The sequence below is a fragment of the Gouania willdenowi genome, chromosome 16, assembly GCF_900634775.1.
Source record: "Gouania willdenowi chromosome 16, fGouWil2.1, whole genome shotgun sequence".
NCBI classification, from domain to species: Eukaryota; Metazoa; Chordata; class Actinopteri; order Blenniiformes; family Gobiesocidae; genus Gouania; species Gouania willdenowi.
In genome coordinates, this window is record NC_041059.1 from 20,151,342 (window position 1) to 20,165,399 (window position 14,058).

The following is a 14,058-nucleotide window of genomic DNA, read 5'->3' on the forward strand; positions in this document are numbered from 1 at the left end:
CATGAGCCTATATCATATATGGGTTTGACTTACACTTTTTAACGATATTCAATACAATAGAAGTACCTATATCATGTATATTTTAGTACCTTCATCTTGTAGAATAAAGGTATTAGCATTGCTGCATTGTGTGTAATGCATAATGTTGTTTATCCTATTAAAAAGACATTATACACCCACTGTATTTTATCTTGACATGCTTTGTGGTAGTTCTAAAAAGTAATTATATACTGCTCAGTTCACAGTGTTGTAATTGGAAACAGTATTGGAGCTGTAAGTAAAGCACTTTGTTGTTTCCTGTCATCGGGAGGCTTTCCTTTTTAAACAGAATGAACACAGCAGAGATTCAGTCACAGAATCAGATCCATTACTATACTTAAAAAAATAAAATAAATAAATTCCAATTCAGACAGCAATGGAGAAGAAGTCATGTTGTTTCATGCACTAGTTTCACTCATGCTTCGCTGCCTGGCTTACAGCAGTGAAAGGTCGATGGAACATCAGGAAATGCCGCTGAAGAACGGTCAGCAACACATCTTGTTTACAATGTCATGAAAGAAAATGGATTTGTTTGGGTCTGCACCTAATTTAAAATGCAGCATTGAAGCAGCCTGTTACAATGCAGCTATACCAGCCCTCAAGCACCATTCAACAATGAAGAAGGTTCCCGCATGGGTTCTGATTGTATAGTGCTCAGTTTATTACTGGCAGACAAATAACATCATAATTTTAAGAGCAGTTCTACTTTATTAGACCCAAAATGCTAGAACTCACAAACTCACCTGCAGTGTAAAGTCAGTCAGCAGCCATTACTTTTAACGGGGTTTGTTGCTTTGTTGTGCACGTTTGGTGCGTCTTTTGTTTTTTAGTGCACACGTCAAAAAAGGAAAAAAAAAAAAAATTTGAGGTAACAACAAACGATTTTCCACCATGTTGGCTAAAGTTAATGAGTTTCAGCAGAAAAAGCAAGGATTATTTTTACATGTCGAGGAAGACAGATGCATTTATTGCTTAAATTGAGGTGTCTTTAAACCTCTGGGGTTTTAGGATTCAAACATCTTTGTTTATTCAGGTGGAGCAAAGAAAACAAAGCCTCCCTGTCATCTTGATAGGTTGAAAAAACAACAATGACAAAAAGGTAATTTAGCCTACAAATGTGGGGGAAATCATATTTTTGATTTATCTGAATAATATCTGTCATTTTAAAAATGGAAATAGCTAATTGCTGAATTCATTTTCTGTGATGGAAAGAAATGTAAATAGAGGCAGTGTTGAGCTTGTCAACAGAGTGCTGGTTGGTTAGTTATTCTATGTCACCTTTATAGTGTTTTATCAGTAATCATTGTCTAAATATTGTATTTCGTGTATGTTTTCAGTATTAGTAAATCCAATGATATGACCATAGATTGTAATTAAGATTATGGGAAGAAGCAGTAACTACACATGCCACCTTGTCAAAGAAATGTTGAGCACACTGATTTAATTGTCTTCTTTTTTTTTATTATTTACATCATCAGAAATTCATAGTTAAACACTTATAGCAGGTATCGTCAACTTTTGTCAGAGTTGGGGCCACAAAAATGTGATTGTCTGATCCGAGGACACACATTTTTTATATCATGTCAGCATTAACAATAATGACTATTGAAGCAATTATCAGAGCAATAATACTGGAAAGTACATTGCTTTTGTGTTTTTTTGGCATAGTTTTTGTCATTTTAGTACCCCTTTTTTTGTTTTGTGTATTTATTAAATAATTTTGTAGGTTTTCATTGCCATTTTGTTTTGTTTTTCTTCCAGTTTTGTGTGTTTCTGGAGTCACTTTGCACATATTTCCATGCCGCCCGTTGTCCATGTCTGACATATAGAATTAAGAAAACAAGGAGTTGTTTCATTGTTTACTGTTTTCAGCAGTAAACAATGAAATGATAATACATTTGCGTGGAGTTGTGTATCGAGATTTCTGATTCCAGACTAACACAATCAGTAGTCAATGTGTAAATGCACAAATGAATTATTCAGTGGAGGTCCTCTGTTTGTTTTCAAATCACTGAGAGCTGTGGTTTCCAAACTTTTCACAGTCTCGTACCTGTTCAGACACTTAACCTGAAGCCATGTATCCCCTACTCCTGCTCACTTAAAATACATTATAATGTAATGTACTTATACTGTTGAGGAATAATATATAATAAAAAAACAACTGTAAGCACACAAGAAACCATGTTATTCAGAATTATCACTTGTTTGCTTTATTTAATTAATTATCCTACTGACATTTTCAGTGATAAACCAATCTTTTTGTTTTGGAAAAATTCACCTACCAAACATTTGTTGATTGAACATATAGCAGTAATACAACGTATTCATCACCCTGAAACTATGAAATACAACTCGGTACAACTTTAATGAGAAGGGTGAGGTTGAGAAGATAAATATATCTCTGTAACGTTTGGCTGATATTCATATTTGTGTTTTTTTGACGAGATTGTTTCTCTGTCTGAGGCTGCATCACGGGGCTCTGCATGTGTAATTAGTGGCAATGCATGGAGGCTCCTGACTGCTCGTTGATTTATGGTCTAGTTTCCAATGTTGTCAGGCTGTTTTTCATTTTTATTCACGTACCCCCTATGACAACTTGCGTACCCCACTTAGGGAACTTAGGACTCAGAGCTTGGAAAAATGTTATGTGCCATAAAAGGGAGTATCCCAATATTCTCAAGTCTCCAAATATTGCCATGAACCTCATCATATTTTGTTTTAAATAAATGTATCTTTTTAGACTACGACAGCTTTTGCCATTTCATTGAAACACCTTATCCTAACTTACCTCTGTCTTTCTTATCTGCAGGTTTACAGGATTTACCATCCCTCCACCTGTTACCAGCACTGGCTCCATTTTTTCACTGAGACTTACCAGTGACTTTGCAGTAAGTGCTCATGGATTTAAAGTAGCTTATGAAGGTAAGGACTTCATTATTTTCTGCTCTATTATTGTTTTTTTAATGTCCTACTGTTTTATAGAAATGTCTCTTTACAGAAAAAAAAAATTGTTGTTTTAAAATCCAACCCAGTGGAAGCGAACGGACGACTCATAAATGTGGACATGTGGTATATTTTTGGGTTAGGACATTTAGGTTTTCAAAATAAGATGTGTGCGTTTTCCTCTAATCAACTTCCTTTTTCCTAAAGCCCTGAACCTTTTCTGTTACTCCAGAGGTGCATCTAAAATCACATGGCAGATGGTGATGGGAATTAGGTGTTAGAGTTAGGCTAACCCTTAGTGCAGCAGGGAGCATTCTAAATATGAACTGTCCGTCTGTGACCGTCTCTTCACCCATACTTTTTCCCTTAGTGATGTGCTTCAGGTGTGCACCTTTGCTCATCTGTCCCTGTTTCCCTTATATGTGTATAGCATGTCACTTTACATGGAAATAAATGTGTGTTACTGTTTCTCTATATACTAGTGCAGTGCCCGTCGGAAGTATGTATTCATATAGTGGGTGGAGCTTAAGTAGAGTTGTCATTTATGGCCAAATGAGTATATGTTTGAAAGTTGGACGTACAAAGAGGTGGACATACTCTGTACTCTGTAGTGTTATGAAGGGGTATATTTGTGGGTGCAAAGCAAAATAGTTTGTGCAATTTCCCTGGTTTAATTTTATGGGACATGAACATGATAAATGTGTTTTTTTAGTTTTAAATTTTTTTGTTTGGTGTATTTTTCTGTATTGTATTTTTTTGGAGTCATTATGTGTATTTTTGTATGTTTCTGTTGTGTTTTTGTGCATTTTTGGTATAATTATAGTTTTTTGTCGCTGTTATAGTGTGATTCTGGAGTCATGTTGTGTATTTTTGTATCTTTTTTAGTGTATTTTTGTGGATTTCTGTTGTCATTTTGTGTGTTTTTTGTATAAATATTTAGTTTTGTGTATTTCAAATATTTTTCATATTTTTGTTGTTTTCTGGTGCATTTTTCTGTTAGATATATTTCTTGGAGTCATTTTGTGTGTTTTTGGAGCCTTTTTGTATAATTTTGTGCATTTCTGTTGTCGTTTTGTGTACTTTTTGTATAAAAATTGTTTAGTTTTTTTTTTTTACATCATCGTGTGTATTTTTGTTTCTTTCAGTTGTCATTTTGTGGATTTTTGGTATAATTGTTGTTTTTTGTTGCCATTGTTGTGTGATTCTGGAGTCATTTTGTGTATATTTGTATATTTTTTTGGTATGGTTTTGTGCATTTCTGTTGTCATTTTGTGTATTTTTTGTATAAATATTTAGGGGTGTGTGTGTGTGACTCGCTGCTCCGTGGCTCACACACGCACGCGCTTCTCTCTGTGGCTCACACACACGCACATCAGTGACTCACATAAGTGAGACTTGAGAGCTTTGCTAGTTTATCAGCGTGAGTGTGGCTGCTCAGAGGCCCCTCCCCCCTCTCAGGTCTAAACTATCTTCCTCTCTCTCACTCGTGTGTTTGCAGTCCGTGTCTGCTTGGCTATGTGCGCAGCGATTGGCTCTGGCCGCACACGTGACTCAAGCTCGCCACTGTGAGGAGCTGTGCAGTGAATTATATATATATATATATATATATATGTCCCTGGCACTCTCAGTGAACAGTTAACAATGAACAGTTATCTTTACTGAGGTAATAATGTACCCTTATTCCTCTCCCCTTATTTTCACATTCCCACCTGGCTTAAACCTGGCTAGTTCAGGACCTCTCCTCTCTCCATCTGCTCGTCTGCTCCCACTGTGCTCCCTGCTCAGTCGCTTCCTCTCTTTCCACATTTATCTCATCCTTCCGATTTTAGTGAGTAGCCGGAAGTAGATAAATCGAAATTTGACGTTCTACTTTTTAACATAGCATTTTACAATTTTAAATGGCGTATAGTAATGACTAACTTAGGAAGTTAATGACGAACTTGCTGATGTTTTTTTTATGAGGCACGCTATTGGCTGCAGTAAGTATGGATCAGAAGACTCCGCCTTCCAGAGAAAGCCCCTTTTTGTGCTTTTCGAAAAAGGTTTAGTGTGTTCAAGAGAGTGTTTTAATAGGATTAAATGTGTCGAAAGCATTTCAGAGGTTTCAGGTTCTCGCTCTCTTTCTCTCTTTTCAAGGCTGAACAAATAAAAATAATGCTTTATTTGAATGCGGGGCCTGTTTTGCAATGTTTCTTTCACAAAAAAGCTCCTTCCTCTGTCTTACTGAGGACCTTTGCCGTCTCTGTTTCTCCTGCCAGGAAGATTCCTCTTACTTTAGTTTATATACCTGAGTTTAGGGAATCTGATTGGTGATGATGAAATATAGGGATTCTTATTTTTTTTAAAGAAATCTTCCATGACATAAAGTCTTTCTTTGGTTAAGATTTTGTCAAAAATTGTACTATTGTCGTACAAATCCTGCTAACACCCAAACAAACAAACAAATAAATAAATAAATGGCAATGAAAATACAACATATATTTTCAATGTGCATTGAGAAAGACATTTTGTTTCATCCAGCTCGTTAAACCAAACAAGAGAATATATACAGAAAGTATAGCTTAATATAAAATCAACACTATCATGTATTTACATGTTTGCGTATGTCATAGTTTCTTCTTTTGATGTTTGATTTAACTGTAAACTTTACCTAAATTCCATTACATAAGTGGAATGCTAAAAATTCTGCTTTAAATTTAACATTGAATAACTGAGAATAAGAAACCTAATATTAAATATGATTGGTGCACACTGACAGATGAGCCTTATGCACTTTCTTCATCAAGTGATTTCCATTAATGTAACTGAAACTGAATTGCCCCTCGGGGACAAATAACATTTTCTGAATCTAAAGTAATAAGCCAGGAATGTCTGTTGTGCCCTTTTGCAATAACATTTGTTGCTGTATTGTTTTTTTTGTGACAGGTTTTATAGTAAAAATGCAATCATGAATGTGTAGTTGGAGATTTAGAAGAGTTGAAGTTTTGGCGTGTGAGGATTGGATTTAAAAATTAGTTTTTGTGAAACAAAGCGATATTGTTTTTAAGTATGAAAAAAATGTCCTCCCTTGTGTGTCTGTATCTGCAGTTTAAAAAAAATACAAAATAAATGTGTCTTTTGTTGGGCTATTAAAGCTGTTTTTGTTTTACAAATGTAGTTCCAGTGAAGGAGGACATATGCTGATTAAAAACCCAACCAAAGTATTGACGTATTTGTTTTATTTAAAAAAATATTATTCTCTATAAAGATTGCTGCATATGACTTGTCATCATCATCCCATCATTGCTCTTTTCAATATCACTCAGTGCCCCTTGTGACTTCTACATAATCCAAAAACAAACACACTGTGTACTCATCCATAATGTATTTCCAAACCATAGTTATTCACTGTCACTGCTGTATACATTTCTTTCTTGTTATGCTGATACGGTTAGCTCCATCCTGCACATGAATATGTATGTGCTGCTCGATTCTACGACAGAAAACGTGTGATGCCTGTAGACTCCCAGAGATGATTGAATCATGACTGCAATTTAGTGGATTTGAATCTACATGCATGAGAAGGACACAAGGAAGGACACAGGAACCTGCCAATCTTAGTGCATTGTCACACAAACGTGATCCAACTTTGTAGGAATTGTTTCATACTTTAGTTCCCGTTCCTGTATTCTTAGAGCTTTTGGCATATATTTTATGCCAGAGTGTAGGCGTAAAAGGCTGTACCTTCAATAATAAGGCAAATATGAGGTCTGATGATTACTCACTTGCATTTCAAAGTGTGGAGACTAATGCTGCGTTCACACCGAATGCATCTTCTGCAGCACCGGACACATCTGCAGCACGAAACGTACCGCAGGGTCCGCAGGATCCAAAAATGTCCCCATTTGCTTTATACGCACGTCTGAAACGAAGCACCGCCCACCAGCGACACATCCAACTCGGCAAGTTTCACTGCCTGCTGAAACGAGGAGCTGCGCTCCTTTTTCTCCTCTCATAAACATAAACCACTAGTGAAAAAAGCCGGTGTAATTAGCGGCTAATGCTATCATAGCTCAGTTCCGACTTTCAAAAATGAAAACTACAGAGAGAACTTTTACCTGCTACTACCACCTCCTCGCTGATTCTCCTCTACGCCAAATCCTTCCTTGTTCGGTCCCGGTTATAAAAGCTGTGTCATACAACAGGTGGTTACACACAGCTTCTACTCCATGGTTGAATGGATGAACAGATCAGTGTCCGTGTTGATGACCTGACATCATTGTCAACAAAGACTCTGATTGGCTTTTGTCATGCGAAACAGTTGCAGGAGTTCAATATTTTCAACTCTTGCAAATTTGCGGATATGCGTAAAATCGGGAGCGCGCTCTCACGGCTAAAGCTCTATACATGTGGATTGGACCACACCGCCGCACAGGAAATATTTCGCATCTTGGACGCATCTATCGTTTGACTTTGAATGTAATCTGGACGTACGGACATTTTGTGACGCATCCTGTGTGAACACAGCATAACGGTGGGACAATAGACACTAATGGGGTCATTATAACACTACAGTACAACGTTTCAGAAAGGAAAAAAGTGGTGCCGTTTGAAAAAAATTGTACTTTTTTTTTGAGTAGAATTATGGGAATACTTACACTTACCCAATATAAATATATATTTGAAAAAAACAAACAATAACAGAAACAAGAACATGACGTTTTACTATCATTACATGAGCCCAATACATCGTCTTATCTTTAGTGGAGACTGACTGTTCTTGTAGCCATGGCTCAGTTGGTAGAACGGTTGTTTTCATGAAGAGGGTTAGGGTTCAATCCCAAGTCTATGCGTGTCTATGTGTCAAAGTGACACTGAACCCTAAGGTTTTCCCAATGGTTGATTAGTGGCTTGTGTGGCAGCTCTTTCCCAATGATGTGTCTGAATAGGTGAATGTGCTGATGTTGCAAAGTGCTTCGGGACTACTTTGGTGGTAATAAAAATGCTACATGTACGGTAATTCAAGTCCATTTACCATTCTAAACAAAGAAAACAACAGTGGTACTTGACCTTTGTTGAAAAGTTAGGATTCTCTTTTTGGCAAAGAAATGAAGAAATAAAACAGAAAACCTGCCGTGACTATCCAAAACCTGCCATGGCTATTTCAACCTTTTAAATTTCTTAGGATAGACAGCTGACCTATAGGAGTCAATGCCAATACTTCTTCCCAAATCTTTTCATTACTCATTCTGCACAAATGTGACTGGATTTGAAAACTATGTTTGTCCATACGCGTGTTGACAGCTGCTTTTCCCTTTGATCCAACATAAGCACAGTCAGTCCGCCTTTCCTCACCTGCATCAAAAGCTCATCTCAGCCACCAGGAACACAGCCAGCAAAGTAATCCAGGCGCACTTGCACAGGCTGCTTCTGTGGGGAAACATGATACTTGTGGGCACACCAACATTGCCATGTCATCAAACTTCTATCATCTTCAAAGAACTACTGAGTCATTAGATATACACACAAAGTAATGAACTTAGCCCCTGAGAAATGTTGCACACAAACTTTATATTAACTTAATAAAGCAAGTAAGTTGTTGCAATGTTGATAAGAAACCATACAGGTTAGTCTTACTTTTGTTATTTTTGCTATTACTTACTGCTATTAGAATATTTCTTTGACATTTGTGTTTTACAACAATGTTGAATTTTTTTCACAGCTCCCTCCACTGTACAGCTTTAGAAATGTTTTAAGTTTAAATTACTTATTATTTGTATCTACTTATTACTTATTATTTAATCTGACTATGGTACATGCACAATAATTTCCTTGTACCTGTTCTTTTTTGGCATGTGCATATGGCAATAAACTTTATTCTATTCTATTCTATTCTATTCTATTCTATTCTATTCTATTCTAGCACTGTTAAGGATAACATTAAATGTGAGAAAGCATTATTATGAGGAGTACTGACTATACAATCATCCCCACAATCTCAAATGTCCAAGTCTCGCCTCCAAAATCTGTCCCTTTTTTGAGGCCAGAAATGTCGTTATAACTCAGAACTATAAAAGTGTCTGGTGCATTCATGCTTCTGCTTAATCCCTAAATTTGATCCCTAACACAAAATCTCATCATTACTGATAAGATTATCTTGGGAAACTGAAGTTGACCCCCCTAATTTACATTTCTTTTTCTTGTTGCTTTAAATGTGACACTAGGCTTACTTTTTCTTCTTTATATTTTTCTCCTCACTATGCGGATGTTGATCATAGCAACTGTCACTCTGAGCAATGATGAATTATGACACATCCACCCACTGTGTCATGTCAGACAAGACCCAGCTACTGGCAAAAATGTGTCTCTTTTGATACTTTGCCATTCCTCTCACTATTAGCGATACCATAAGGTAGTATCTGCAACACAAGCAACCACCAGGACAGCTATTTACCATGCAGTGAGAGGGGCTACCTGACTGACATTTGCAGGAGAACAACAGAATTACCGGATTTGTCACAGATGGGAAGTGATTTACACTAAGCACATTAGAAGATCCTGAAAGAGTTGGGACAACGGGTGAAGAACATTGGGCTGTCTTCAACAATCTCAAGCATGGCTGATTTGGGGGTTCGTCAGTGATTGTCTGAGGGCCCAACAGGCTTTTGTGTACTTAGCCTATAATCCCATCAAATGTCTCTGGGAAATCATTCATTTTTACTTCCTGTATGTTTGTCCAAGCAGTGTATGTGTAGAATGGGAACTGGCATTCCTTTTCATGCCAAAAAAACCAAACCCCCCAAAACTGAGGATTTCCTGCTTTGAACATAATTTTAAAAGTAACCAAACTCCTTTCCACCCAAATAAAACAACTGCATACCTGCTTGAAACTACCCCATGACTGAAAATCACTGTTCCACACCTTGGACTGTGTTAACAATTTTCATGCCTTTTGCTTTTGTATTCTGCAGCATACAATATGCATGTATTTGTTGTATAAACCTAAAATCAGCGCTCTACTTATGTCCTGTCTGAAGGCTACGGAGTAATAAGATGTCCAGTAACATTCAAAATAACTAATAGTGGTGTTAAAGCACCAGTTTAGTTATGGTATTTCTGTCTTTAATACACACTAGTACTAGTTTTCCAATTCTTACAGTTGATCATCAAATTTGGTAAACAAAGCAACACAACAACGGAGTTATAGAACAATAATGTCATAATAATATTTATATTTACTTATGTTTGTTTGTAATAATAATAATAATAATACATTTTATTTATAATGCACTTTACATTTGATGAACAAATCTCAAAGTGCAACAGTAAAATGGCAATAAAAACAAAGAGTACCAAAAAGAGTTTAAAAGTCAGCAATAGCATTGACTAAATAAAAATGTTTTCTGTCCCTAGACTCGTGCCTTAAGATATTCTGGAAGGGCATTCCAGAGTCGCAGGGCTGTAGCCTGAAAGGCCCTGTCTCCCATGGTCCGGAGATTGGTTTTGGGTGGGCAGAAGCGGTGACTGTCTGTGTCTCCTGGTGGTGGTGTGGGGGGTCAGGAGTTTGGTGAGATATGATAATGGTAAATGGACTTCATTTATATAGCGCTTTATCCCCACACTGAAGCAGTCTCAAAGCGCTTTACATATCAGCTCATTCACCCAGTCACTCTCACATTCACACACCAGTGGGACAGGACTGCCATTCAAGGCGCTAGTCGACCACTGGGAGCAACTTAGGGTTCAGTGTCTTGCCCAAGGACACTTCGACACATAGTCAAGTACTGGGATCGAACCCCCAACCTCTCGATCAGAAGACGACCCTCTACCACCTGAGCCACTGGGACAGTTCCGTGGAGGCATTGGTGGGTAAGGAGACAGATTTTGAAGTGTACTCTCTGCTGGATGGGGAGCCAGTGCAGCGAGCGGAGGATGGGAGCAATGTGCTCATACTTCCGTACCCTCATCAGGACCCTGGCAGCGCTGTTGTGGATGTACTGCAGTCTCTGAAGACTCTTGCCAAGAATCCCGATGAGGAGTGTGTTGCAGTAGTCTAACCTGGAGGAGACAAAGGCGTGAGCCAGCTTTTCAGCGTCTGCAAGGGAAAGGAAGGAACAGAGTTCGGAGATGTTGCATAGTAGAAAAAATTAGATCTTACAGATGTGTTGGATGTGGGCTTCAAATGTTAGGTGGGGATCAAATTTCACCCACACATTTGTGACAGTGGATGAGAGCTTAGTAGATTGACTAAGGAACGAAATGCTAGAATTGGTGGAAGTGTGAATTTGAATTTCAGTGCCAATAAGGATGGTCTCAGTTTTAGAGCTGTTTAGATTGAGAAAGTTCTCAGTCATCCACACCTTTATTTCCTCCTGGCAGAGTGTGAGGGAGGGAGGTGTTTGTTGTGGGGGAGGTGGAGTCAGTCCGAATGTATAGCGGCATGTCATCAGCATAGCAGTGAAAGGAGATGCTGTGTTTGGTAGTGATTTTGCCGAGAGGGAGGACATAAATACTAAACAGGGTTGGGCCGAGCACAGAACCTTGGGGCACTCCACAAGTGATGTGATGTGTATGAGACCTGGAATGACCAAGGGCCACAAACTCAGTCCTGCCAGAAAGATAGGAGTGAAACCACCTGAGAGTATTTCCAGAGAGTCGTAGTGTTTGTGAGTTATTCATATCCACATCTAAAAGTGTATGTAAAGTGGCACTGCACAAATTATATCCTGTTGTGTCTCCAATATGTGAAAAATGTGAATTAGTTGAAAGTTCATTGTTGCACTCTTTCTGGAATTGTCCCACTAAACAACAATTTTGGTCTTGTATATTTTATTTTTATTCGGGAGTATATGACACAGATGTGGCCCCAGACAGAGATATGGCCTTATTTGATGTTCTACAGAGACACAGAACATCCCAAAACACCTAAGGAATGATTTATTACTCTGAACCATTGTGACCAAAAGACTCATTCTGAAGGAATGAAAAACAACAACGACACCAACATCTGGAAACTGGCTGAGTGAGCTGGCCAATGTAGTACATATGAAAAAGCCTAGATTTGTAAACTCAGGTGATCTACATGAACGGGAAAGAACATGGAACCCTCTTTATCAATGTTCACATATAAATTTGTAACCTTGAAATGGACGGGGAAAGGAATTTTTTTGTCTCTTCTGTATTATGTCACTGTATAAAGAGTGAGCACTTCTCTCCTTTTGTATGTTTGGGTGTGTGCAGGTGTGTACTGCTGTGTGTATGGATGCATGTGGTTGCTGTATGAGTAAGGAAAATGTATGAATTGGTCTATATGTCTAAAGATATTTTTTCTCTATATCTATCCCTGATGAAAATATTTAAATAAAAATCTAAAGTTGATATGTTGATGAAATAAGCTGTATTTTGTACATCATGCTGCAGAAATCAGAGTTTATCTGTAGAGTAAATCTAAGATACAAGCTTTTCAATCTCTTTTTAATTTGATCATTATCAATTCAAACTGTGAATATTTCTAATGGCTTGTAATTACTCTGATTGTCTTTATGTGCTAGGTCAAACTTAGTTGACAACCAAGTTTGATTTGCTATATTTAGAAAATTACAAATTGTAAAAAACATTAATTAATGAAGTGTTGGATATTATGCAAATACTATTAAATAGATTTCTATTAAACCTTGAACTTAGCAAATTAAGAAGATGCCTTTAAAAAAGTGGATTAAATTGTCAATTTTGAAGGATATTTGTATCTCTTCCTTCTGTACCGAGTGAGTGACCATATCTCTACCAATGTATGTCAGCTTTCCCTCATCTACTCTAGTTCTTCTGTCTATGTAAGGGCACTGTTGAATGTCAGGATTGTTTTCAAGCCTGTCATGTTTTCTGTGTTGTGTGAATGAGTAGAGAGCCACGCTAAGGCCTTGGTCAAGAGTTCATCTCATCGTCTTGCTGCTCTCTTGGAGGCCGTAGCTGTCTTGTGTTTTTCACAGTGACCAGTCTAGTCTGTTAAAAGTCTGTCACATCTGAGAACTGCCACCCTCACGTTTTCCTGTTTCAGTACATGGAAAATGCAAAACTACCTGACAGTGGTCCATGTATTCTTTAGTACTGATAATGCACTGGTTATGTATCTGGTTGTTAATGTCCTGGTTATTGACTCTTTCATAGGATTGGGTAGGCTTCTTGGACTGGTTACCTATGAATAGTTTGTTGGTAGGACTTGAACATAGGCTGTCCAAAGTTTTGTCATATTGAATAGTGTTACAAGTCCCTTTACTAATTCAGTGTACACAATCGTTTACATATTTGCTGATGCGGTGTACTTCACCTGCATATTGATGCTATAATTAAGAATCTAGCTGTGTCTCTGGAGCACTGACCTCTCTTTATACAGCGCCGTGTCTCCAGTGACATTACACGCAGAGCTTGCCTGCATTCTACCAAGTTGTAAAAGCATCACAATAAATAAACTTGTTCTGCACTCTCTGTCAGAAGTTGATCAAAGTTGCGTATCACAAGTCTGGATTTTGGTGTAGTCACGTAAGATTGGGGTAACACCTGTGTCATAAAGGCTGAATGAGCAAGATTATATCCACAGTAACTTAGTATGACAAATTTGATTAATTGGTTCCCTTGAAAAATCACCTGCCCATTTCTGAAGATGATCTATTTTAGAAGTTAAGGAGTCTATGTAGGTCGCAGCAACCTTTCTGATAATACGAGGTATGTCACAAAGCACAAATGGTCTGTCGACACATTCATACCAGAATAGTTTTCAGCAGGGGTGGCTTTAGGTCAAGATTGGACCCCACCCAAAAAAAATATTTTTAGATGAAAATTAATAAAGTTTAAAAAAAAAAAGTCTATACACAGTGTGTACACATTATTATTTATTTTAACTATCAAGACAAAACACTGCAATTCTGCGACACAACAAACCATTGGAAAAAAATACATTCTATTATTTTAAATAGAATAAGACATTATAATACAAGATAACACCTACAGGTATAGTGCAAATGTCCTGAGGGAACAACTACAACAATGGTGCGAAATCCAAATTTCTACTTTCCTGTTTGTGTTAGTAGGCAAGGCAAGGCA

General features: G+C 37.6%; 1 protein-coding gene across 1 annotated transcript in view; it reads left to right on the plus strand.

Moving 5' to 3' along the window:
• LOC114477864 (CUB and sushi domain-containing protein 3-like) overlaps positions 1-14,058 on the plus strand; it is a 243,390-nt gene that overhangs the window by 42,860 nt on the left and 186,472 nt on the right. The window contains 1 exon segment of the mRNA XM_028470524.1: positions 2,849-2,961. Within this exon segment, the coding sequence (XP_028326325.1) occupies positions 2,849-2,961 (113 nt within the window).